Below are 24,420 nucleotides of genomic sequence, written 5' to 3'. Positions count from 1 at the left end.
ATTATCTATTTATTCTAAATATTCTATAACCACCAAAACATTCCCCTTATGTTTAATTAGCCAGTTAATTGGCTAATTAAACCAAAATTAAACCCAAAAACCCTGCCTAATGGTCGGCCACTCCTTCTCCAAAGAGGACCGGCCTATCCCTATAAATAGTCTCTCATTTTCACCAAAAGATCATTCTAACACACTTGCAAAATTCCCAATAATCTCTAAACACTTTTCTCTCTAAATTCTAACTTTGGCATCGGAGGTTCTTCGGCCAAAGCCCCCCCATTCATCGTGGGCTCGTGAAGCTCTTGGCCTTGACCCTAAGGTGTTAATTGTTTTGTAGGTGCAATTTTTTCCAAGATTAAGGAGGAAGAAATTTGCATCCACATAGGGTCTCTGCAGGGTGGCGTTAGGTGTGAAGGAGATGATGAATGTCTAGGTCTTAGGTCTTTCATTTTTTTTCTATTTTATTTATTTATAATATTATTTAAAGATATATTAGAGTTATTTAAAAATATATTATGGTTATTGTGGGAATAATGGTGGGTGGGGGAGGGGGGAATAACGTTTTACTTTTTTAATTTTCTATGGTGGGTGGGATTATCATGTGCGTGAGAAAATAAGATACTGAGATGGGTCTAGTAGCACTCAAAAATAAAATAAAGGTATCTAATCAATCCTCCCAATCTTCAAAATCAGACTAATTACCAGTAATATAATAAAGAGAAACTCACACACGCATTGACTCATCACGAAGCAAACCGTAATCTTGGGACAAATCCATGCAAAATCCCCTACTCGTTAATTAATCATTTGATAAGTCAACTTGAAAATTTATATAGGATTAGAATTCCTATCCTTCCATATCTCCGCGTCTTGATTCTCCTACTCTTTCACTTTCCTCTTTTTCTTTATTTCTACAAAAAAGTAAACACCTTCAAATAAGAAGGGACCGAAGCAGAAGGAGATTTGAAGGAGAGAGAATCTTGCTATATTTATATGTTGGTGGAAGAATCACTGAGAATCCAAGAAAAAGGAAACAAACGTCAATCTAGGCAACAAATTATCATACAATTGGATATCAAATTCATGGTTGTCGTAAGAGCAAATCCCAGATTTCCTCTTTGAATCACATAATTTAGGCTCCTCTCTACCTATAAATACACACCATAATCCCAATGTCTTCCTCACATACTAATCTTTTCTAGCCATGGCAGCTTATCATTCTCTCGCCTTCGTTTCATTGTCAACAACTACATTGCTTTTTATTCTTTGGGCCTCTAGTTTCTCTTTGGTCTCAGCTCTCAATGGTGGCTTCAGTGTGGACCTCATTCACCGTGACTCACCAAAATCTCCCTTCTACAACCCTTCACTAACCCCAGCTGAGCGTCTGCGCCACGCCTTTCGGCGTTCCATTAACCGAATCAATCACTTCAACCCAACAGCTTCTTCACTCTCTCAGCAGGCTGGTCCTAACCAACCTGAGGCCACTATCATCAGCGATAATGGTGAGTACCTCTTGGAGTTATCTATCGGAACACCGCCCTTTCCAATCAAAGGAATTGCTGACACAGGTAGTGATCTAATTTGGACCCAATGCAACCCTTGCGTAAGTTGTTACAAACAAAAAGATCCTCTTTTTGAACCCGAAAAATCCTCAACCTACAAAGCCCTTTCTTGCTCTTCAAGCCAATGTAATTCTCTAAATGGTACTTGCTCAAGTGAGAGTTCTAGCAACTGCCAGTACGAAGTCACCTATGGAGACCAATCATACAGCTATGGAGATTTTGCCAGAGAAACCCTAACCCTAGAATCCACCACTGGCAGAAATATATCATTCCCCAAAACCCTAATTGGATGTGGGTTTGACAATAAATTTACCGCTGGTAGAGGTAGCGCATCCGGCATAGTAGGCCTTGGAGGTGGCTCAGAGTCCCTAATTACCCAATTGGGTTCTTCTATTGGTGGAAAATTCTCCCATTGCTTGGTCCCATTGGGTTCCGAAACCACAAGCAAGTTGAATTTTGGTAGCAACGCTGTCGTTACAGGCGCTGGAGTTGTGTCCACTCCTATAGTCCAGGGCCAAGATCCTAAAACCTTCTACTTCTTGACCTTGGAAGGTATAAGTGTTGGTAACACAAGAATTCCTTCTAATTCATCAGCTTTCTCCTCAGGTGAAGGCAACATTATTATCGATTCTGGCACCACATTGACCTTACTTCCACCATCGGTGTACTCGGATTTGGAAGCAGAGGTTGATAAAGCTGTTGGTAGTTTGGAACGTGTGCGACTCCCCGGCGTTCCTTTGAATCTTTGCTACAAGATTAGTGAATCCAGTTCTGATGATTTCAATCCACCAACCATCACCGTGCATTTCAGCGGTGGCGATTTGAAGTTGCCTCCGACTAACACCTTTATTAGGGTCAGTGAGGAGGCTGTGTGCTTTGCTTTCAGTGCTTCGCCAGGTGTTTCAATCTTTGGGAACCTATCACAGATGAACTTCTTGGTCGGATATGATACTAAGGAGGGGACTGTTTCCTTCAAGCCAACTGACTGCACCAAGCAGCAGTAATAGTCCCTATTGCTTGTAATCTGTGTTTTATATTTGGTGATTTTCTATTTAATGTACTTTTAGGCTTCTCATTGTTGTTGCTTTGTGATAAATAATTAATCGAATAATAATTTGTTTTTTTATATTCTTCTACTTTCCATTTTTAATTCTCTTTGCTAGCTCACCATTTTCATTTAAATTCAAAAGTTGAAGATTAGCTAACTGCAGTTTCACTTGAACTATTTTATTTTCCAGTTAATGATAAAGATTTATTTGATTAGAGACGTTTCTAGGGTTTCTAATTAACTAAATAAATCTTCAACATTTGCAATAGTATTTAAAAATCTTGCCTACAAGAAACTTATGCAGTTGCACTTTTTACGAAAGCATTGACTTTTACCATTACCCATTAATCCGATCATTCGTTTTTTATTATTTTTTATTGTTTTTTTATAATTTATTTTTATATTTGGTCTCAGTATTGAACTCAATCACCAAAATCTCCCTTCTACAACCTTGATCTCTAACTCGGTCACAACGGTTGACCAATGCTCTTCGTAGTTCCTTCCGTTGGTTTGAACCAAACGTTTCAACCCGACAGCCACAAGTACTCTCCGTAGTTCCTTTGGTTGTATTTCTTAGCTGCTTCTCGTGCTTGTGATGCCACAGATCCATCAATATAATGGCTATATTAAATTAGCTAAGTTGACCATGTTTTAGTACGAGAATCCAATAAAATTTAATACATAATGTCCTTTATTAAGTTTATATTTTTCTTTAACATTCTAATAACACTGCTATCGTTTTACTTAAAACATTTCGACAAAAAAAACCTTTTCAAAAGCGCAATTAATTTAGAACATATATATATTGAGCTGCCATTGAGACAGACCAACCAAGAAAATAGAAGGTTTGCTGGATCTTATCTTTTGTGCAAAGAAGGTTTCCTGGAATTTTGTGCCACCAAATAGAAAAGGACACCAGCACGTATGTCATTTGCACGTACGTTTAAAACTCAAACGTGATGCGTTTATCGTGTTTTAAGTTTGTTGCGTTTATCTTGTTTTAGTAACAGATTTGTATTGATGACGTTTTGTAGGAGTATGACAGTGTTTGTGGTAGCCGTATAAGAATTTACTATAATTTGTTTCATTGTGCAAATTTACTCTAGATCAATTTCTTGATCACTAGAGCTTATGTACCTAATTAACAACCTCTAATTATTTGTGAAATTCAAAGAAATACCACCCCATAATTTCTGGTAGAAACAACTCAAACCGAGGAATTAGACATAAGTGGAAACAAACTATAAATCCAAATAATAATACCCACAAAGCATTAAATATAGTCAAACCATTCCACTTTCTAGAAACAGTTTTGACTCTCTCAGGTCTAACCATGATTTAATTAATAACCAAATCCTACCAGATGTGCTCTGATATTTTTATTCTTTTGAGACTCTCATTTAGAAAAGAATCCGTTATATGAGATTCTGGTTCCGCCACTAATTATATATAATACCATCGCAGAGACTGTTTTGTTATATGTTCAAAGTGTTGTCTTCATCTTACTCATGGGAGCTATTCACTCACTTTTCACCATTGCATTTGCCATTATTTTCCTCCCATTTCTCTCGCTCACAGAAGATGATGACCATCACCACGGAATCGGCTTTAGCCTCGAACTGATCCACCGCGATTCACCATCATCTCCATTGTACAATCCGGCGGAGTCTCATTGGCAACGCGTAAGCAACGCCTTGCAACGCTCGCATCACCGTGTGACCAACGATTTTGGCAGAAAAGGTTCAGGACTACGCGCTTCGAGTCCTATAGCGGAAGCCCGTTTAATCTATGTTGCGGGAGAGTATTTGGTGAACATATCGATTGGGATACCGCCCAAAACTTTGATCGGCATTGTGGACACCGGCAGCGATCTTACGTGGACGCAATGCAAGCCGTGTAAGGACTGTTTCAAGCAAAAAATCCCCATCTTTGATCCCAATTCTTCTTCAACATATGAGCCCCTTTCTTGTTTGTCCAAACAGTGCCATTTGCTAATTGAAGGAACTTGCTCAAACGATAAATTTTGCTATTACAATTATACGTATGGGGACAATTCCTACACCTCTGGAAATCTGTCCGTGGACACTGTTACATTGGCTTCCAGAACCGCAGGCAAGGCCGCCGTATCAATCCCCAACACCATATTTGGATGTGGACACGACAACGGAGGAATCTTCAGCGGGACTGAGACAGGCATAGTCGGACTTGGAAGCGGAGCTGTGTCGCTTATATCCCAAATCGGAAATGTGGTTGGTAGGAAATCTTTCTCTTACTGCTTGGTGCCGAGTTACGAACTACAATTTCATTCAAATTTGCACTCTAAGCAAAGTAGTCAAAGTGAAATCCCAAGCAAGATGTACTTTGGTGGTAAAGTTTCAGGCCGTGATGTGGTCTCAACTCCTTTCCTGTCGAACGGTTCGCAAACCTATTACTACCTTGAGCTACAAGGCATCAGCGTCGGAGACGACTATCTAAAGCTTCAAGTTTCCAGTCGTCAAAGTTTTAAGGGCAACATGATCATAGACTCCGGGACTACTATAACAACTTTGCCTACAAAGCTTTATCAAAGTTTCGAAACGGCAATTAGAAAGGCAATTCATCTGGAGGTGACGAAAGATCCAACCGGCATTCTACGGCTCTGCTACAAGACTAAACCGGAAATCGACGCTCCCATTGTTACCGTCCATTTCCGTGGTGCAGACGTGAAGTTAAAGTCCGTCAACACTTTCGTTAGGGTTAGGGAAGATGTTGTGTGTCTTGCATTTTCCCCGACCAACGATGTGGGGATCTATGGGAATGTGGCACAAATGAACTTCTTGGTAGGATTTGACCTCCAAGAAAGGACGTTGTCCTTCAAGGCAACCAATTGCGGTACGGGGTAAAAAATTGCCATGGATTTTGTTTTCCATATTTATTTGCCATGGTACCGGATGCCAAAGAATAATAATAACAGTGATCATATATAATGGAATTTTTGTAGCATTGTTCTAATTTACAAGAGAATTGATGAAAATAAATAGTAGAAAAATTGAAGATTCACAATTTTTGTTCTCAATGGATTTGTAAAACCGATCGATATTACTTAGAAATTTTCACAACCCGTACATCAAATTCCGAAAACAGCTGCCGATACCAACATTACAAAAGCCTGTAGATGGCTCGTTAGTCATCTGTGTTTTTTCGAGATGGCTCGTTAGTCATCTAAAAGAGCGAGATGAGCTTGGAGTTCACAAATTATAACCTTACAGCACTGGGCAGTGAGTCCAGCCTCTCCAGTCTTCCCTGCAACAGAGGTTCTCGAATATGCTAGAGTGGTCATCCAACCTGCTTCAACTCTCTGATCTCACCGGACTGAATCTGTCTCCATTCCTGGAATCTGTGGGAAAGCCATTCATACTGTTTATGACACAAAAGGAGAGCATAAAAAAGAAACTGAAATTGCAGAAAGCGAATATTGTTCTAGGAAAATCATGTAAACCCTGCAACCAACTTTATTTGAACCCATGTCATCTCACTCTACAGTCTACACCCAACTTAAACCATAAATGTGAATCGTCTTTTCAGTCCTATTGTATAATTACCGTTAAAGACAGGATTTTATTAAAACTAAAACCAAATTTATGTATAAACCCACATCCAATAATCAAACCCTCCACTTCGTGCCTCCATTCCTGGAGAGCAATGGGCTCGTCAAACCCTTGAAAAAGTTTCTTTCAGAAGCACAAATAGAGAATGGGGGATTGAAGAACTCTTTACTGGATTTAGAAGAAATGTACTGCACGTATTTTGAGATGTGTAGTGCAGGTACAAATGTCCACCGTGAAGAAAGTATTTAATGCCTTAGAATAGCTGTAATGACTGACAACTATTACAAGGAGGCAAAGAATTCCAAGAAAGCTTCTAGTGCAATTGAAGAAATTTTAAAGATAACAGAATTAAACATTTAGTTACTTGTTTCTGTAAAGTTCTTGTGAATGACAATGAGTGTTAGTTAATATTACTTGAATAACAGTTAGCTTGGTTTTCAAGTTAACTGTGACGCAGATAGTATAGTTGGTCTCAACTTCGTAAGGGTTATGGAGTCTTATTTCATGCAGCTAACTTAAAGCAATTCTGATAAGGATTGAATGCAAAGATGTTTAATCATGATAGGACTCATTCATTATTAAGGCGATAAGGATACACAACTGTTAATAGGCTGGTTGTGTAACCCTAGTGATATATATATATATATATATATGAAGTTATAGTCCCTGCTCCCATACGTGAAAAACCCTAGAGATACCGAAACCTATTCATACAGTAAGGGAGCTATTGAGTAGTGGGAGTAGAAGACTGACTTGCGTTGCAATTATGGCATCAAACACAAGTAGGTGTTTTTGTAATTAGTTTCTGATATGCTTTATATTCTGCATGATGTAATTGTATTGTAACCCTAGTGCCCAGTTGTTGTGGTTGTAGTTTACAAGTTTTATCCAACTATGCAAAATTAATATGAACAACATCTGTCTAAAGATGTTGATGTGTTCATATGCTTGTTGAGGGAAAACATTATGTGAAAGTTTTCCTCATTAACTGTTAAGGTGCAGATTGAATATACTGGCATCAAGGAAATTTTGTATTTTGTAGCTCCACATATGACCTCCCTTAACTTCAACAACATTGAAACCCTTACTGGTTCCAACTTCAAGAAGTGGAAAGAGGATGTACAGATAGTTTTGGGACTAATGGACCTTGACTTGGCATTGAGAAAAGACAAACCTGCAACCTTAACAGATGAGAGCATGCCTGATCAGAAATCAAAATTTGAAAAATGGGAAAGAGCCAACAGAATGTCCCTAATGATTATGACAAAAGCCATGGCACAAACTGTCAAGGGAGGGATTCCAAAGCTTGACAATGCCAAGGAATTCTTAGCTGTTGTTGGAGAAAAATTCAAAGAATCAGAAAAGGCAGAGACAAGCACATTCCTCACTCAGCTTACCTCCATGAAGTTTGATGGCACATGGAGTGTGAGGGAGCACATTCTCAGGATGGTCGATCTCTCTCTGAAGCTGAAAGACTTAGAGCTACCTATGACTGATCAATTCTTGGTTCATATGGCTTTAAACTCATTACCTGCTAAGTATGGTCAGCTGAAGGTCTCATACAACACACAGAAAGACAAATGAGGTATAAATGAACTGATCTTAATGTGTGTGCAAGAGGAGGAACGACTTAAGGTTGACAAAACTGGTGAAGTGAACCTGGTGCAAATGGAGAAAGGGTCCAAGTCATTCAATGTTGGTTCAACTTTTACTGCTGGTAAGAAGAAGAATAATGTAATTTCTTCTTCTTTTAAAAATGCTAACACTTCTAAAGGATCTGTCAAACTCAAACTAGTGAACACTGAGATAGAAAAGGAAAAGGAATGCTATTTTTGTAAAGAAACAGGTCATTTAAGAAGGAATTGCGTCGGTTTCAAAAATTGGCTTACAAAGAAAGGTAAAATAATAAATGTTTTTGTCTGTGTAGAGTCTAATTTAATTTTTATTCCTCCTCAAAGTTGGTGGTTTGACACTGGATGTTCAATTCACATAACTAATTCTTTGCAGGGCTTCTAAAAAACAAAGGAAGTAAACAATGAAGTCTACAATGTTTATGTTGGGAATGGGAGCAAGGTTGCTGTCGAGTCCATTGGTAGTGTCAAATTAGTTATGTCATCTGGTTTTATTTTGGAATTATGTCCAGTGCTTTATGTACCTTCAATGAGAAGGAGTCTAATTTCTGTGTCCAAATTAGTTAAGTTAGGTATTTCTTTTGTTGCGGACAATGAAAGTGTAAGGTTTTTCGAATAAAATAATATGAATTCCTTGCTTGGTGTTGCTCATTTACAAACTGATATGTGGCAAATGGAATGTTCATATGTGCATGAGTGTTTTAATGTTCAAAGTGTTGGTTCTAAAAGGCTGCTCACTTCTGAAAAATCCTCTATGCTTTGGCACAAGAGGTTGGGGCACATTTCAAAGGAAAGAATCATCACTTTGAGCAAACAAAACTTGTTGCCCCAATTAAATTTTGACGATTTCAAAATCTGCACAGATTGTTTTAAAGGGAAACTTACTAACACAAGGAAAATGGGTTCAACACGCAGTCAACACTTGAAATCATTCACACTGACATTTGTGGACCTTTTCCAAACAAAACTATATGTGGAAAGACATATTTCATCACTTTCATTGATGACTTTTCACGCTTTGCTTTTGTTTATTTGATTTCTGAAAAATCTGAAGCGTTGGATTGTTTTAAAATCTTTAAGTTAGAGGTTGAAAAACAATTGGAAAAACACATTAAAATAGTAAGATCCGATAGAGGTGGTGAGTATTTTGGCAGGTACACTGAAACTGGACAGCACAAAGGACCCTTTGCTACATACCTTCAAGACAATGGCATAGTTGCTCAATACACAACCCCAGGGACTCCACAACAGAATGGGGTGGCCGATAGGAGGAATATGACCCTAAAAGACATGATTCGGTCAATGTTTGCACAATCAAGATTACCTATGTTTATGTGGGGGGAAGCCTTGAAAACTGCTAACTACATAATCAATAGAGTGCCGAGTAAGTCAGTAACAATAGTGCCTTTTAAAGCTTGGACTGGAAGAAAACCAAGCTTCAATCATTTTCACATATGGGGTTGCAAAGCTGAGGCACGTTTTTATAATCCAAATGAGAAGAAGCTTGATTCAAGAACAACAAGTTGCAGGTTTATTGGTTACTCGGAAAAATCGAAAGGGTTTAAATTTTACCTTCCTCATGGTCAGTCTCGAATAATGGAAACTCACAATGCAAAGTTTATAGAAGAATCTAAGGAGTTGAGTTCATCTGCCACTAATTCACAGCCTTTTGAGTTCGAAGAAATGAGCAACGATAATAGTTCTTTACATGATCAGCCAGAAGCCATAATGCAAATCCCAACAGTGACATTTCTCCCAACCGTGATAGCTCCACTTGAAATGAATACTGAAGCACCGACTGCGACTACATTCGCTCAAGAACCAGCTTTAAATGATGTCACTGAAAATAGTGCCATCGATGAAGAAATAGATGTGCAATCACATGACATTCCCATTGAAGAAAATGAAGTGCCAACTGAAGTACTGGCTGCTGGAAATGTCAGAAAGTCCCAAAGAACTAGGAAAATTAATGTGTTTCCAGATTTTGTATATTTAAATGAAGCAGAATTCAGCCTAGGAGATGAAGATGACCCTGCAACATACCACCAAGCCATCACAAGTATGAGAGCATCCCTATGGCACCAAGCAATGGAGGAAGAGATTGATTCAATGCTGAAAAACAAAGTTTGGAGTATTGTGCCAAAACCTGCAGGTGTTACAAAAACAGTAGGTTGCAAGTGGGTATTCAAGACCAAAAGAAACTCACAAGGCAACATTGACAAACATAAGGCAAGGTTGGTGGCCAACGGTTTCACTCAAAGGGAAGGAATTGATTACAATGAAATGTTCTCTCCCGTGTCTACAAAAGATTCAATGCGAGTGATTCTAGCCCTAACTGATCATTTTGACCTAGAACTGCATCAAATGGATGTCAAGACCGCTTTTCTCAATGGCGATCTTGAGGAAGACATTTATATGCATCATCCACCAGGATTTGTTGAAAGGGGGAAGGAATCTATGATTTGCAAATTAAATAAATCCATCTATGGATTGAAACAAGCCTCTCGGCAATGGAACAAAAAGTTTGATCATTTCATGTCATCATTTGGCTTTCGGGAAAATAAGATGGATGAATGCGTGTACCTCAAGATAAGTGGTTCCAAAGTTGTATTCCTAGTTTTATACGTTGATTATATTTTAATTGCTAGCTCAGATTTAACTCTTCTGCAATCAACCAAAGAGATGCTAGCCAACAATTTTGATATGAAGGACCTGGGAGAAGCCAAGTTCATTATGGGAATTGAGATTATTAGAGACAGAAGCAAGAAAGCTCTTGGACTTTCTCATAGACTGTATGTTGACAAAATAACCAAGAGGTTTAACATGGAAAATTGCTCCAGCAGTGAATTACCAATTGGGAAGGGTGATAAGTTCAGTAATGATCTGGAAAAGGATAGCATGAAGACCAAACCTTATGCATCACTTGTGGGCAGTTTGATGTATGCTCAAGTATGCACGAGGCCGGATTTAGCATTTACAGTAAGTGTACCGGGAAGATTTCAGTCAAATCCTAGGGCAACTCATTGGACTGCAGCCAAGAAAGTGCTGCGATATCTCAAAAGAACCAGGGATTTCATGCTTGTTTATGGTCAAATCGATGAATTAGAATTGGTAGCTTACACTGATTCAGATTTGGCATGATGTATCGATGATAGGAAATCTACTAATGGTTATTTATTCCTACTTGCTGGTGGTGCGATATCGTGGAAAAGTGCCAAGCAAAAGTTGATAGCATCGTCAACTATGGAAGCTGAATTCATTGGCTACTACACGGCAACCAAACAGGCAATATGGCTGAGGAATATGATAAAAGGATTGGAAATTGTGGACAACATTGACACACCATTGAAGCTATTTTGTGACAATAAAGCAGCTGTTTTTTTCTCTAAAAACAATAAGAGATCTTTGGCAAACAGGCTGATGGACATGAAGTATTTGAAGGTGAGGGATGAAGTTAAGAAAGGGACCATCAACATTCAGCATATAAGCACAACTCTTATGGTGGCCGATCCCATGACTAAAGCCCTACCATTGGGAGTATTCAAGAACCATGTTTTCAACATGGGTGTTAAAGAGACCTTTGAAGCAGCTAATGAGTGGGAGTAAGCACTCAATTGACTGTGATAGGTATGCTTATATATGTATGGTTGTTCTTCAGAACCTTAGTAGTTTTATTCAATCTGCAGACAGCATCTAATATGCTATGATATTCTCATTCATATTTTATTCTGATAGCTTTTGTTCTTATGTTGTGAGCTGTTGTTTTGGTTAATGGCTCTTGATATCATGACTTTGATGACAACATTGTGCTTTAAGTTTTATGTACTTGTAATCATGGAGTGCAAAAGAACATACCAATTTGGTTTTTGTTTGCTTTGGTTCGACATTAAATTTTTAGTGACCCATTGTCAAGAAAAGTTGGTTGCAAATTTTGAAGGCTCAGTGATCACCATGAATCCTTATGAGTTGAGATTTCTCATTGACATTCAAGTGGGAGAATGTAAAGTTCTTGTGAATGACAATGAGTGTTAGTTAATATTACTTGAATAACAGTTAGCTTGGTTTTCAAGTTAACTTTGACGTAGATAGTATAGTTGGTCTCAACTTCGTAAGGGTTATGGAGTCTTATTTCATGCAGCTAACTTAAAGCAATTCTGATAAGGATTGAATGCAAAGATGTTTAATCATGATAGGACTCATTCATTATTAAGGCGATAAGGATACACAACTGTTAATACTCTGGTTGTGTAACCCTAGTGATATATATATATATATATATATATATATATATATATATATAAAGAAATAGATGTTTGGGGGGGGGTGTAAAACCGTAAGATATAAAGAGAGTTTATGGGGTGCAAAATGGTCGGTTGCAATCAAAAGGAGTTATTAACATCACATTAATTTACTTCTTAAATTGCTTTAAGAAATTTCAGTTATAGACTTTGAAATGAAAAAATACGCGGTGCAAACTTTACCAGTTGATGCAGATCAAATCAAAACGTAATTCAAATTCAAACAAGAAATAAAAACAAAACGGTTTGATTGCATAACTCCTTAAGCTAAAATCAATTGACTTTCAATATTGGTAATAAAGCAAAACGTTGTGTATATAATATTGGTAGTAAAAAAAAACATAAATATATTTAAATATTTAAATAAAAACATATTTGCTCCAACAAATCACATAATTTAGGCTCCTCTCTACCTATAAATACACACCATAATCCCAATGTCTTCCTCACATACTAATCTTTTCTAGCCATGGCAGCTTATCATTCTCTCGCCTTGGTTTCATTGTCAACAACAACATTGCTTTTTATTCTTTGTGCCTCTAGTTTCTCTTTGGTCTCAGCTCTCAATGGTGGCTTCAGTGTGGACCTCATTCACCGTGACTCACCAAAATCACCCTTCTACAACCCTTCACTAACCCCAGCTGAGCGTCTGCGCAACGCCTTTCGGCGTTCCATTAACCGAATCAATCACTTCAACCCAACAGCTTCACTCTCTCAGCAGGCTGGTCCTAACCAACCTGAGGCCACTATCATCAGCGATAATGGCGAGTACCTCTTGGAGTTATCTATCGGAACACCGCCCTTTCCAATCAAAGGAGTTGCTGACACAGGTAGTGATCTAATTTGGACCCAATGCAACCCTTGCGTAAGTTGTTACAAACAAAAAGATCCTCTTTTTGAACCCGAAAAATCCTCAACCTACAAAGCCCTTTCTTGCTCTTCAAGCCAATGTAACTCTCTAAATGGTACTTGCTCTAGTGAGAGTTCAAGTAACTGCCAGTACGAAGTCACCTATGGAGACCAATCATACAGCCATGGAGATTTTGCCAGAGAAACCCTAACCCTAGAATCCACCACTGGCAGAAATATAGCATTCCCCAAAACCCTAATTGGATGTGGGTTTGACAATAAATTTTCCGCTGGTAGAGGTAGCGCGTCCGGCATAGTAGGCCTTGGAGGTGGCTCAGAGTCCCTAATTACCCAATTGGGTTCTTCTATTGATGGAAAATTCTCCCATTGCTTGGTCCCATTGGGTTCCGAAACCACAAGCAAGTTAAATTTTGGTAGCAACGCTGTCGTTACAGGCACTGGAGTTGTGTCCACTCCTATAGTCCAGGGCCAAGATCCTAAAACCTTCTACTTCTTGACCTTGGAAGGTATTAGTGTTGGTAACACAAGAATTCCTTCTTCTTCCTCATCAGCTTTCTCCTCAGGTGAAGGTAACATTATTATCGATTCTGGCACCACATTGACCTTACTTCCACCATTGGTATACTCGGATTTGGAAGCAGAAGTTGATAAAGCCGTTGGTAGTTTGGAACGTGTGCAACTCCCCGGAGTTCCTTTGAATCGTTGCTACAAGATTAGTGAATCCAGTTCTGATGATTTCAATCCACCAACCATCACCGTGCATTTCAGCGGTGGTGATTTGAAGTTGCCTCCGACTAACACCTTTATTAGGGTCAGTGAGGAGGCTGTGTGCTTTGTTTTCAGTGCTTCTCCAAGTGTTTCAATCTTCGGGAACCTGTCACAGATGAACTTCTTGGTCGGATATGATACTAAGGAGGGGACTGTTTCCTTCAAGCCAACTGACTGCACCAAGCAGCAGTAATAATGTACTTTAGGCTTCTCATTGTTGTTGCTTTGTGATAAATAATTTTTTTTTATATTCTATTTTCCATTTTTAATTCTCTTTGTTAGCTCACCATTTTCATTTAAATTCAAAAGTTGAAGATTAGCTAACTGCAGTTTCACTAGAACTATTTTATTTTTCAGTTAATGATAGGGGTGTGCTATCCACACACCCCATTTTACTTCTCACACACTCCTTGATGATTTATGTCCTTTGATCTTCTTCAATTCATCCGATCCGACGGCCGAAAATTAAAAAGGTGTGTGAGAAGTAAAATGAGGTGTGTGGATATCACACCCCTAATGATAAAGATATATCTCTTGTTTTTTTATTTTTTATTTTTTTATTTTTTTATATTTGGTCTCAGTATTGAACTCAATCACCAAAATCTCCCTTCTACAACCTTGATCTCTAACTCGGTCACAACGGTTGACCAATGCTCTTCGTAGTTCCTTCCGTTGGTTTGAACCAAACGTTTCAACCCGACAGCCACAAGTACTCTCCGTAGTTCCTTGGTTGTATTTCTTAGCTGCTTCTCGTGCTTGTGATGCCACAGATCCATCAATATAACGGCTATATTAAATTAGCTAAGTTGACCATGTTTTAGTGCGAGAATCCAATAAAATTTAATACATAATGTCCTTTATTAAGTTTATATTTTTCTTTAACATTCTAATAACACTGCTATCGTTTTACTTAAAACATTTCGACAAAAAAAAAACCTTTTCAAAAGCGCAATTAATTTAGAACATATATATATATATATCAATTGAGCTGCCATTGAGACAGACCAACCAAGAAAATAGGTGGTTTGCTGGATCTTATCTTTTGTGCAAAGAAAGAAGGTTTGCTGGAATTTTGTGCCACCAAATAGAAAAGGACGACAACACGTACGTTTAAAACTCAAATGTGGTGTGTCTATTGTGTTTTAAGTTTGTTGCATTTATCTTGTTTTTGCACTAGATTTGTATTGATGACGTTTTGTAGAGGTATTACACTGTTTGTGGTAGCAGTATAAGGGTATACTATAATTTGCTTCATTGTGCAAATTTACTCTAGATCAATTTCTTGATCACTAAAACTTATGTACCTAATCTAATTATTTGTGAAATTCAATGAAATACCATCCCATAATTTCTGGTAGAAACAACTCAAACCGAGGAATTAGACGAAAGAGGAAACAAACTATAAATCCAAATAATAATTCCCACAAAGCATTAAATTTGATGCTACTTACTCATAAGAAAATATAGTCAAACCATTCCACTTTCTAGAAACAGTTTTGACTCTCACAGGTCCAACCATGATTTAATTAAGGGATACTTTGGATGCGGTCCCTAGCTATCAATATCCTTTGATTGAAACCTTGTTAGTTTTTAGTTTTTGATTGAGGTCCCTGATATTAATGTAATAATGTAAGTTACTATATTTTTTTAATTAAAAATTAAAAATTGAAATTTGTAATTGTTTATATTAATGAGATTTTAAATAAAACCCATAATTATGGGATTAAAAATAATAAAATATAAATTATTCTCTCTATTATATTGTGTGTGTGTATATACATATATGTATGGGTACATTAACCAAAATTAACAAAAAAAGTTATTGTACCAAAACATGAATACATTCTCAAATCAACGAAAAAGAATGTACCCATATAAGTTTAAACATGAATTAAAAAATTTGAATGGATTTTATATTAAAAAAGGGTACATTTTACATATAACAAATTGATATATTTGAGAATGGGTACATTTAAGATTAAAAAAATTGAAAAATTATATGAATGGGTACATTTAAGATTAAAAAATTGAGAATCTTTTTATATATAAAAAAAAACTAATAGGTACAAACTTAATTTAATTTTTTTTTTTTGTTTTGGAAATGTTTGAATTGAAAATTAATTAGAAGTTTAATAGAGGTGTGAGTATTAAACCCTAAATTAATTACTAATTTTTATATTAAAAAAATTATATAATAAACATGTAAATTCATTATCACATTAATGCTAGGGACTTGAATTAAAATTTGAGAACTAATAAGGTGTTAATCAATGAACAGTAAAAACTAGGGACCGGATACTAATTTTTCCTTTAATTAATAACCAAATGCTGCTAGATGTGCTCTGATAATTTTATTCTTTTGAGACTCATTTAGAAAATGATCCGTTATATGATATTCTGGTTCGCCACTAATTATATAAAATACCATTGCAGAGACTGTTTTGTCATATGTTCGAAGTGTTGTCTTCATCTTTCTCATGGAGCTATTCACTCACTTTTCACCATTGCATTTGCCATTATTTTCCTCCCATTTCTCTCACTCACAGAAGATGATGACCATCACCACGGAATCGGCTTTAGCCTCGAACTGATCCACCGCGATTCGCCATCATCTCCGTCATACAATCCGGTGGGGTCTCATTGGCAACGCTTAAGCAACGCCTTGCAACGCTCGCATCACCGTGTGACCAATCATTTCGGCAGAAAAGGTTCAGGACTACGCGCTACTAGTCCAATAGGAAGCCCGTTTAATCTATGTTGCAGGAGAGTATTTGGTGAACATATCGATTGGGACACCGCCCAAAACTTTGATCGGCATTGTGGACACCGGCAGCCATCTTACGTGGACGCAATGCAAGCCGTGTAAGGACTGTTTCAAGCAAAAAATCCCCATCTTTGATCCCATTTCTTCTTCAACATATGTGCCCCCTTCTTGTTTGTCCAAACAATGCCATTTGCTAAGTGAAGGCACTTGCTCAAACGACAAGTTTTGCTATTACAATTAAACGTATGGGGACAATTCCTACACCTCTGGAAATCTGTCCGTGGACACTGTTACATTGGCTTCCAGAACTGCAGGCAAGGCCGCCGTATCAATCCCCAACACCATATTTGGATGTGGACACGACAACGGAGGAATCTTCAGCGGGACTGAGACAGGTATAGTCGGACTTGGAAGCGGAGCTGTGTCGCTTATATCCCAAATCGGAAATGTGGTTTGTAGGAAATCTTTCTCTTACTGCTTGGTCGAGTTACCAACTACAATTTCATTCAAACTTGCACTCTAAGCAAAGTAGTCAAAATGAAATCCCAAGCAAGATGTATTTTGGTGGTAAGGTTTCAGGCCGTGATGTGGTCTCAACTCCTTTCCTGTCGAATGGTTCGCAAACCTATTACTACCTTGAGCTACAAGGCATCAGCGTCTGAGACGACTATCTTAAGCTTCAAGTTTCCAGTCCTCAAAGTTTTAAGGGCAACATGATCATAGACTCCGGGACTACTATAACAACTTCGCCTACAAAGCTTTATCAAAGTTTCGAAACGGCAATTAGAAAGGCAATTCATCTGGAGGTGACGAAAGATCCAACCGGCATTCTACGGCTCTGTTACAAGACTAAACCGGAAATCGACGCTCCCATTGTTACAGTCCATTTCCGTGGTGCAGACATGAAGTTAAAATCCGTCAACACTTTCGTTAGGTTTAGGGAAGATGTTGTGTGTCTTGCATTTTCCCCGACCAACGATGTCGGGATCTATGGGAATGTGGCACAAATGAACTTCTTGGTAGGATTTGACCTCCAAGAAAGGACGTTGTCCTTCAAGGCAACCGATTGCGGTACCGGGTAAAAAATTGGCATGGTTTTGTTTTCCATATTTGTTTGCCATGGTACCTGATGCCAAAGAATAATAATAACAGTGATCATATATAATGGAATTTTTTTGTAGCATCGTTCTAATTTACAAGAGAATTGATGAAAATAAATAGTAAAGGAATTTGAAGATTCACAATTTTTGTTCTCAATGGATTTGTAAAACCGATCGATATTAGGAATTTTTCACAACCTGTCACGTCAAATTCCGAAAACAGCTGCCGATACCAACATTACAAAAGCCTGTAGATGGCTCCCCCGGCCTCTCCTCCCAAATTATTGCAGGGTGCCATTTTTGCAGCACACTGTGATGACTGATGACTGATGAGGGCACATTCGTACTGGCTTCGTACTGGCTTCATCAGGCCAGTCACACCTTATTTTTCAGATGTGCAATTTTTCTTTTGCTTTTGGTATTCCTCAAAAATCATCACTCAGTGTAATTAGTCTCTGTTTTTTTGAGATGGCTCGTTAGTCATCCAAAAGAGCGAGATGAGCTTGGAGTTCACAAATTATAACCTTACAGCACTGGGCAGTGAGTCCAGCCTCTCCAGTCTTCCCTGCAACAGAGGTTCTCGAATATGCTAGAGTGGTCATCTAACCTGCTTCAACTCTCTGATCTCACCGGACTGAATCTGGCTCCATTCCTGGAATCTGTGGGAAAGCCATTCATACTGTTTATGACACAAAAGGAGAGCATAAAAAAGAAACTGAAATTGCAGAAAGCGAATATTGTTCTAGGAAAATCATGTAAACCCTGCAACCAATTTATTTGAACCCATGTCATCTCATTCTACAGTCTACACCCAACTTAAACCATAAATGTGAATCATCTTTTCTGTCCTATTGTACAATTACCGTTAAAGACAGGATTTTATTAAAACTAAAACCAAATTTATGTATAAACCCACATCCAAAAATCAAACCCTCCACTTTGTGCCTCCATTCCTGGAGAGCAATGGGCTCGTCAAACCCTTGAAAAAGTTTCTTTCAGAAGCACAAATAGAGAATGGTGGATTGAAGAACTCTTTACTGGATTTAGAAGAAATGTACAGCAAGTATTTTGAAATGTGTAGTGCAGGTAAAAATGTCCACCGTGAAGAAAGTATTTAATGCCTTATAATAGCTGTAATGACTGACAAGTATTACAAGGAGGCAAAGAATTCCAAGAAAGCTTCTAGTGCAATTGAAGAAATTTTAAAGACAACAGAATTAAACATTTAGTTACTTGTTTCTTCATCACAAAATCTTGTGATTGAAATTCTTGCCAATGAGAATAGAGTTGTCCTAGACAACCAAAAAAAGGGTACGCCCTGAAATAAGGACTAGACCCCGTGAGCTAGTATGACCTTTGCCATTCATAGCTAACAGTCGCTCCTCAATCTCCACATATTTTTAAATGGGGTGTAAAGATAAATTTACATATTGGATTCGGTTTGTAAAGGTAGTTTAAGTAGTAAATTTGGGTTTAAATAAACAGTTCATATCAAAATGCCTGTATATGAGTAAAGCAAATGTAATTCTGGGTACATGCAAGAGTCACATATACTACCTGCTGAAGTTCGAAAATTCACTATAGACACTAAAAGATAGGATGAAGAATATAACATGCTACAGATGTAAATGCATGACTTTCCGCCCTTTTCATTTCCACGAAATCTAAAGATTGAAGGCTATATTTTGCTTCCAACTACACTTGATTATAAGCAATTAACTCTATTACGGGCCAAGTTGGCACCTTTCATAAAGCAATTGCAGCTGTAGCAGATAAGGGGACACTTTTGCTCTACTTTTTCTTTCTTTTATGGTGATGGGAAATTTTCCCTCCACTTCAAACTTTTCACCACCGGGAAGTGAAAGACGACTGGACCAAGCCTAATTGATGATGACAAATCAAATTTTCGAACTTCAGAGACCAACGGTATTTATGCTTTGCAAAGTAAAAAGCACAAAATGCTCGCAATTTTTAACTAAATAAGTGAGAACAGAAAGCTCCAACAATAGCTAATGTAAATACAGCAGAAGAAGAAAAGGAACTTACAATATGTCTTCTAGCCATCACTGTACGTACTACTGAAACATGGACTTACATTTGAAGGAAGAAGGTTTCTTCATCTCCTCAAGTAAATATCTACAAGGAAACGAATAGAATTAATCTTCTTTATAATAGCATGAAAAACATGTGATTAAGTTCTTCGAAAGAAGTATGTTGATATTAATTATCCAAATCTGCCACTGATACAAAGTAATTTTCTTTTCCTGTCCATTAATTAATTAATAAAAACATACTTAAAAACTGTCTGAACAAACTCTAAAAATGCAAAATTGAGAAGTAAAAAAAGAAAAAAAAAAAAAAACATAGTTATGAATCAGTCAGACTCTATACTCAATGAGGTTAAAGCAGGAGAGTAGGATACATAATTAATCGATAGGTACTTCAAATCATAGTGACTAGAATTGCTTGGTATTTTAATTTTGATTATTTCATATCGATTTACGACAGAGTAATATATGATGATGACTCACAGGATATATTCACTATAAATCCCATCCAAAAGTGAAATCCTCTCATAAATAAATTCCCTCATGTAATTGCAGCTGAAGTACTAAACGTAGAAAAGCATAAAAATCCTATAATGGCTATTTAAAAGATGATGAAAACAAATATAAGATGAGTAAGCATCATCTCACTACATTCAATATGGTGTATGACAGAATAGAGCTGTATATCCATTATTTAAGAAATCGTAATCTCACTTCATAATAACAAAATACAAGACAAGGTATGTAAAGTAATGAATTCAAGTCCCTTTATGTAAAATATAAACATAAGATCATTAGGTCACAACATTTTAGAGGTAGCTAATTAAAATGAAGAGCGCAACGAGATTTAAGAGAATATCCAACCTTCAGCTGCAAGAGCAAACTAGAATTCATCATCTGGCACAAATCCCCTTTGAAGCATCTCATCATGGAACCGAAATGCCTCCTTCAAATTGTCCTGGGTCACATGTCCATTTATCAATGACGTATAAGTGGATCTATCAGGTTTTACACCTCTCTCAATCATCTTCCGCAATACTAGCTCGGCTTCGTGCATTCTACCTTGCCTACAGAACCCATTTAGAATTATATTGTATGTAAACTGATCCGACAGTATCCCTTGCTTTTCCATCTCCTGAACTGAGGAAAATGCTTTGTTCAGATTCTCTTCTTTTACATATCCGTTAATCAAAGTGTTGTAAGTAATACTGTCAGGAACAACTCCTTTTGAAATCATTTTGCCTAAGAACTCATCTGCCTTTGTTGTGTCACCAGAGCGGCAATAACCTTTAATGACAGTGTTACAAGTAACTAGAGTGGGTTTGATGCCTTCTTCAATCATCTGGTCCCACAACCTAAACGCCTCATGCACGTTCCCCAAGCTACAAAATCCATTGATTAGGATGCCATATGAAATGTGATTGGGTAATATCCTTCTTGAAACCATGTCACCCCATAACTCCTTAGCTTTATCCATTTCACCTAGTTTGCAGAAGCCATCAAACAATGTGTTGTATGTGACAATATCAGGCTTAATATTTCCATTAGTCATTGCATCAAACAGATTGAGAGATTTAGTCATATTCCCGTGCTTGCAATAGCCATGAATGAGCGTTGTGAAAGTATAAAAATCAGGAATGACACCCCTTTCCAACATTTCATTGAAAAGCTCATCTGCATCAGAAAGCATTTTCTCTCGACACAGTCCATTTAAAATTGTATTGAACGTTACCACATCAATAGTGCAACCTTGCTCAAGCATTTCATCACGCAGCTTCAAAGCCTCTAACATCATTCCCTTTCTACAATATCCATCTATAAGAATGGTGTAGATCACATTATCTGGAACCAAGCCTGCCCTTTTCATATCTCGAAAATATAGTAACGCACGATCAATATTTTTGTTCCTCGAAAAAACCCCAATAAGTGAACTGAAACTAACTATATCAGGAACAACACCTCTCAGTGACATTTCATGGAAAATTTCCTCAGCCTCTAAAATATCACCTTTTCTACAGCTCTCAAAAAGCATTGTATTATAAGTAGTAGTATCAGGATTCAATCCACCTTGCAACATTTCATCCAACAGTTCCTTTGCTCTTGCATAATTTCCTACTTTACATAAACCATTCATGATAGCATTGTACGTGAAAAGCTCAGGTTTCAACCCCTTAGAAGACATAGAGTTCTTTAACTGAAAAGCTTCTTCTAGAAGCCCTTCGCGACAATATGCATTGATTAGTGTATTATATGTCACAATATCTGAAAACACCCCCTTCTCTTCCATATCCGATAAGAAGAATTTAACGCTCTCAATTTTGCGAGCTTTGCATAAGGCATTAACCATTATATTTAGTGTATAAACGTTTAACTGAATCCCACTGCTAACAACTTCCCCGTAGACCACCCATGCCAAATCAAACCACCCGACCTTCACAAGCCCACCAAGAAGACTATTGCAAGCATTTATCGAAACACAAAATCCCTTTCTTCTAAACACCTGAAACGCCTCAAATCCTTCTCTCAACTTCTTAGCCTGCACATACGTTCTAACAAACAGATCAAAGATCAAAGAACTTGAGCCGCAACTGCTATAAGTTGAAACCAAAGAGTCTGCCACTCCAACACGCGAAATGCCACTCTTTCTAACCATTCTAAGAATCAGAGGTTGTGCATCCGACACCCTTCGACCACGCACCAACATGTGAATCATTGCACTCAGAGATTCTGACGAATGTTTAAAATTATGGCTATTTAACAGAATCAAATCAACAAACTTCAGACCCAGTTGCAAATTTTCACGGCAGCGAGAAAGAACTTCAACAATAAGAAATGGGTTTAACCGAAAACTGCGCAAGGACGTGAGGGTACCTTGCTTCAAACCTAATAAAATCTTTTCCACCAAAAGAGAATCTGATAGAGAAGCTGACGAAAACGGTTCTTGGCTTGTACTACTACAGAGTTCTTGGGATTGCATACTTTTAAGACCAAGTTCCAGGTCATTTGGTGGACAATAAGCAAAAGAATGAGGTCTATGAGAGTGAAAGAGTGAGTACTTGGTTGGTTTTGTGAAGGTTGTGAGGGTTCTGGGAGCTACATTTCTCAAAATTAGCCGTTGGGTTTGCATATTTGAAACTATAGTTATAGCCATTGAGGAATGAACTTAGAATTCAAAAGGATGAGGGATGCTTGGGGGTTGAAAGGGCCTGTCTACCGATTAAAAGTTCATTCCAGTTTGACGGGGTTAGGTCCCAAACCAAGAACCAGTGCCAAACAGTTTGTAGGCCATAAAGATGAACCGGAAACTGAAAACTTGGACCTTAAATAGACTGACCGTATACCGAAACTTTTAAGTATGGTCTGGTCTCATTGAATTAAATGCTCATTTCTAGCAGGTTGATCCTGAAAAAAGCAAAAAGCAGTCATCAATATCGAAACAAAACAAGAGAACGAAAATACTTTTTCGCGATATAACAAAGGAAAAATGAGAATAGCAGGTATAATGAATATCGAAACTGCATAATCTAAAGGTAATAGAAAACACTTCAACAGGCATTGGATTGGAACGAGAATCTCCGAATATGGGCAGAAAGAATTCGAACAGATGATTAATTCATAACAAAAATGATAATCCAGATTAAAAAAAGTCTAAGGGTACAATTATTTAATCAAAATTTCCATGCTTGTTCCTAAAATTTTAAGATATTTCAGCAAAATTTACAGTAATGGCACTTTGTCAGTTGCAAGATATTCCGGCAAAATCTTGTTCCTAAAATTTTAAGAATCACGGAAAGTAGAAGAAAAATAACCATGAAATCTGAAGATTGCCTCGGTGTTCGGACGGACCAAGTCCAACAGCGGCGATAGGAACTGAGAGCAGCGAACGATGGGCTATCAAGGAGTGGATGACGACTTCAAGAGTTCGAGCTTCGATAGAAACCTTCAGTGGAAGAAGAAAAGCATGAGTTCAGATGGGAGGTCGAGAGGAATGGGAGGATTCTGGTGGCTGTGAATGGCGGGTTCCGGTGGTTATGACGTTGAAAGAGAGGAGGGAGAGAATTCCAGAGAGAGAGGTCGACAGATGGAGAGTGCAGAGGGGTTTTTACTTAAAACGACACAGGGTAGGCGTAGGCTTAGGCACCAAGTACTACCGTTTAAATTTTCCTTTTTAATTGTAAGAAGTGGTATAATCGATTTTCGTCAAAGGTAAATTTGAACTGCAATATAAGCTCATCATATCTCTATTAGTTTAGATAATATCGTTTATTTAAAATAAAATAAAAAAACATGTGGGTAAATAAAATAAAAAAACATGTGGGTATGTCTTCAAGATCATCTTCCACACTACATCTTCGAAATTGATGGCAATGTACTTTGTTCGAAATTTGTAAAACATAAAACTAGCTCCGTAATCCGTTTGCTACTTGATTTGAGGATCGACGACCCACTTTCTTCTTCCAAATCGATGACATTCATTCCTCCAAAGCGACTTTGAAATTTTGGGATTGTTGATTTGACTTGATCAACGGCAAGAACCCGTCTAAGTAAAGTTACTATTTGTGTTCAATTTGTCAAATTAATTTAGTGTTCATAGTTAATTATGTATGCGTGTTGATGTAATTTGTGAAAGTATAGGGTTAATGTAGGTTTATGAATACTTGTTGACATTGTTCAATTGGGTTGAGTTGGAGTTGTATTGTTGACTTGGGTTGAGTTGTGCTGATGAAATCTTGTTGGAATTTAT

General features: G+C 37.6%; 4 protein-coding genes across 10 annotated transcripts in view; 3 read left to right on the top strand and 1 right to left on the bottom strand.

The window, feature by feature from the left end:
- The first annotated feature begins 1,204 nt into the window (after positions 1 to 1,204).
- LOC126630059 (aspartic proteinase CDR1-like) lies at positions 1,205 to 2,566 on the top strand. The gene has a single exon (XM_050300227.1). The coding sequence runs from the start codon at positions 1,205 to 1,207 to the stop codon at positions 2,564 to 2,566; it is 1,362 nt and encodes a 453-aa protein (XP_050156184.1).
- Positions 2,567 to 4,118: 1,552 nt separating this feature from the next.
- LOC126630058 (aspartic proteinase CDR1-like) lies at positions 4,119 to 5,492 on the top strand. The gene has a single exon (XM_050300226.1). The coding sequence runs from the start codon at positions 4,119 to 4,121 to the stop codon at positions 5,490 to 5,492; it is 1,374 nt and encodes a 457-aa protein (XP_050156183.1).
- Positions 5,493 to 5,794: 302 nt separating this feature from the next.
- On the bottom strand, positions 5,795 to 23,789 carry LOC126628960 (pentatricopeptide repeat-containing protein At5g01110). 7 transcript variants are annotated; one of them, XM_050298847.1, is made up of 5 exons: positions 23,486 to 23,789; positions 20,541 to 23,078; positions 19,675 to 19,764; positions 18,236 to 19,508; positions 5,795 to 5,934 (listed from the first exon to the last, which is right to left on the bottom strand). In XM_050298847.1, the coding sequence occupies exon 2, from the start codon at positions 22,825 to 22,827 to the stop codon at positions 20,560 to 20,562; it is 2,268 nt and encodes a 755-aa protein (XP_050154804.1). In that variant the 5' UTR covers positions 22,828 to 23,078; positions 23,486 to 23,789; the 3' UTR covers positions 5,795 to 5,934; positions 18,236 to 19,508; positions 19,675 to 19,764; positions 20,541 to 20,559. The 7 variants fall into 7 exon arrangements, with proteins under 7 accessions (XP_050154804.1, XP_050154802.1, XP_050154807.1 ...); XM_050298845.1 differs by having other exon boundaries at positions 5,796 to 5,934; positions 18,236 to 18,287; XM_050298850.1 differs by having other exon boundaries at positions 5,796 to 5,934; positions 18,236 to 18,287; positions 19,724 to 19,764.
- LOC126630057 (aspartic proteinase CDR1-like) overlaps positions 12,596 to 24,420 on the top strand; it is a 39,554-nt gene continuing 27,729 nt past the window's right edge. The window contains exons 1-2 of the mRNA XM_050300225.1: positions 12,596 to 13,103; positions 13,167 to 13,838. Of these exons, the coding sequence (XP_050156182.1) occupies positions 12,596 to 13,103; positions 13,167 to 13,838 (1,180 nt within the window). The remainder of the gene's footprint in view (positions 13,104 to 13,166; positions 13,839 to 24,420) is intronic.

Source organism: Malus sylvestris, chromosome 7 (genome assembly GCF_916048215.2).
Source record: "Malus sylvestris chromosome 7, drMalSylv7.2, whole genome shotgun sequence".
Classification (NCBI taxonomy): Eukaryota; Viridiplantae; Streptophyta; class Magnoliopsida; order Rosales; family Rosaceae; genus Malus; species Malus sylvestris.
The sequence above is the reverse complement of the archived record's forward strand: the minus strand, read 5'-3'. Positions and strand labels throughout refer to the sequence as shown.

What these genes read in the sequence shown, in the direction of transcription:
- LOC126628960 (XM_050298847.1), bottom strand. Translation starts at nt 22,827, where the DNA reads ATGGCTATAACTATAGTTTCAAATATGCAAACCCAACGGCTAATTTTG.
- LOC126630058 (XM_050300226.1), top strand. Translation starts at nt 4,119, where the DNA reads ATGGGAGCTATTCACTCACTTTTCACCATTGCATTTGCCATTATTTTC.
- LOC126630059 (XM_050300227.1), top strand. Translation starts at nt 1,205, where the DNA reads ATGGCAGCTTATCATTCTCTCGCCTTCGTTTCATTGTCAACAACTACA.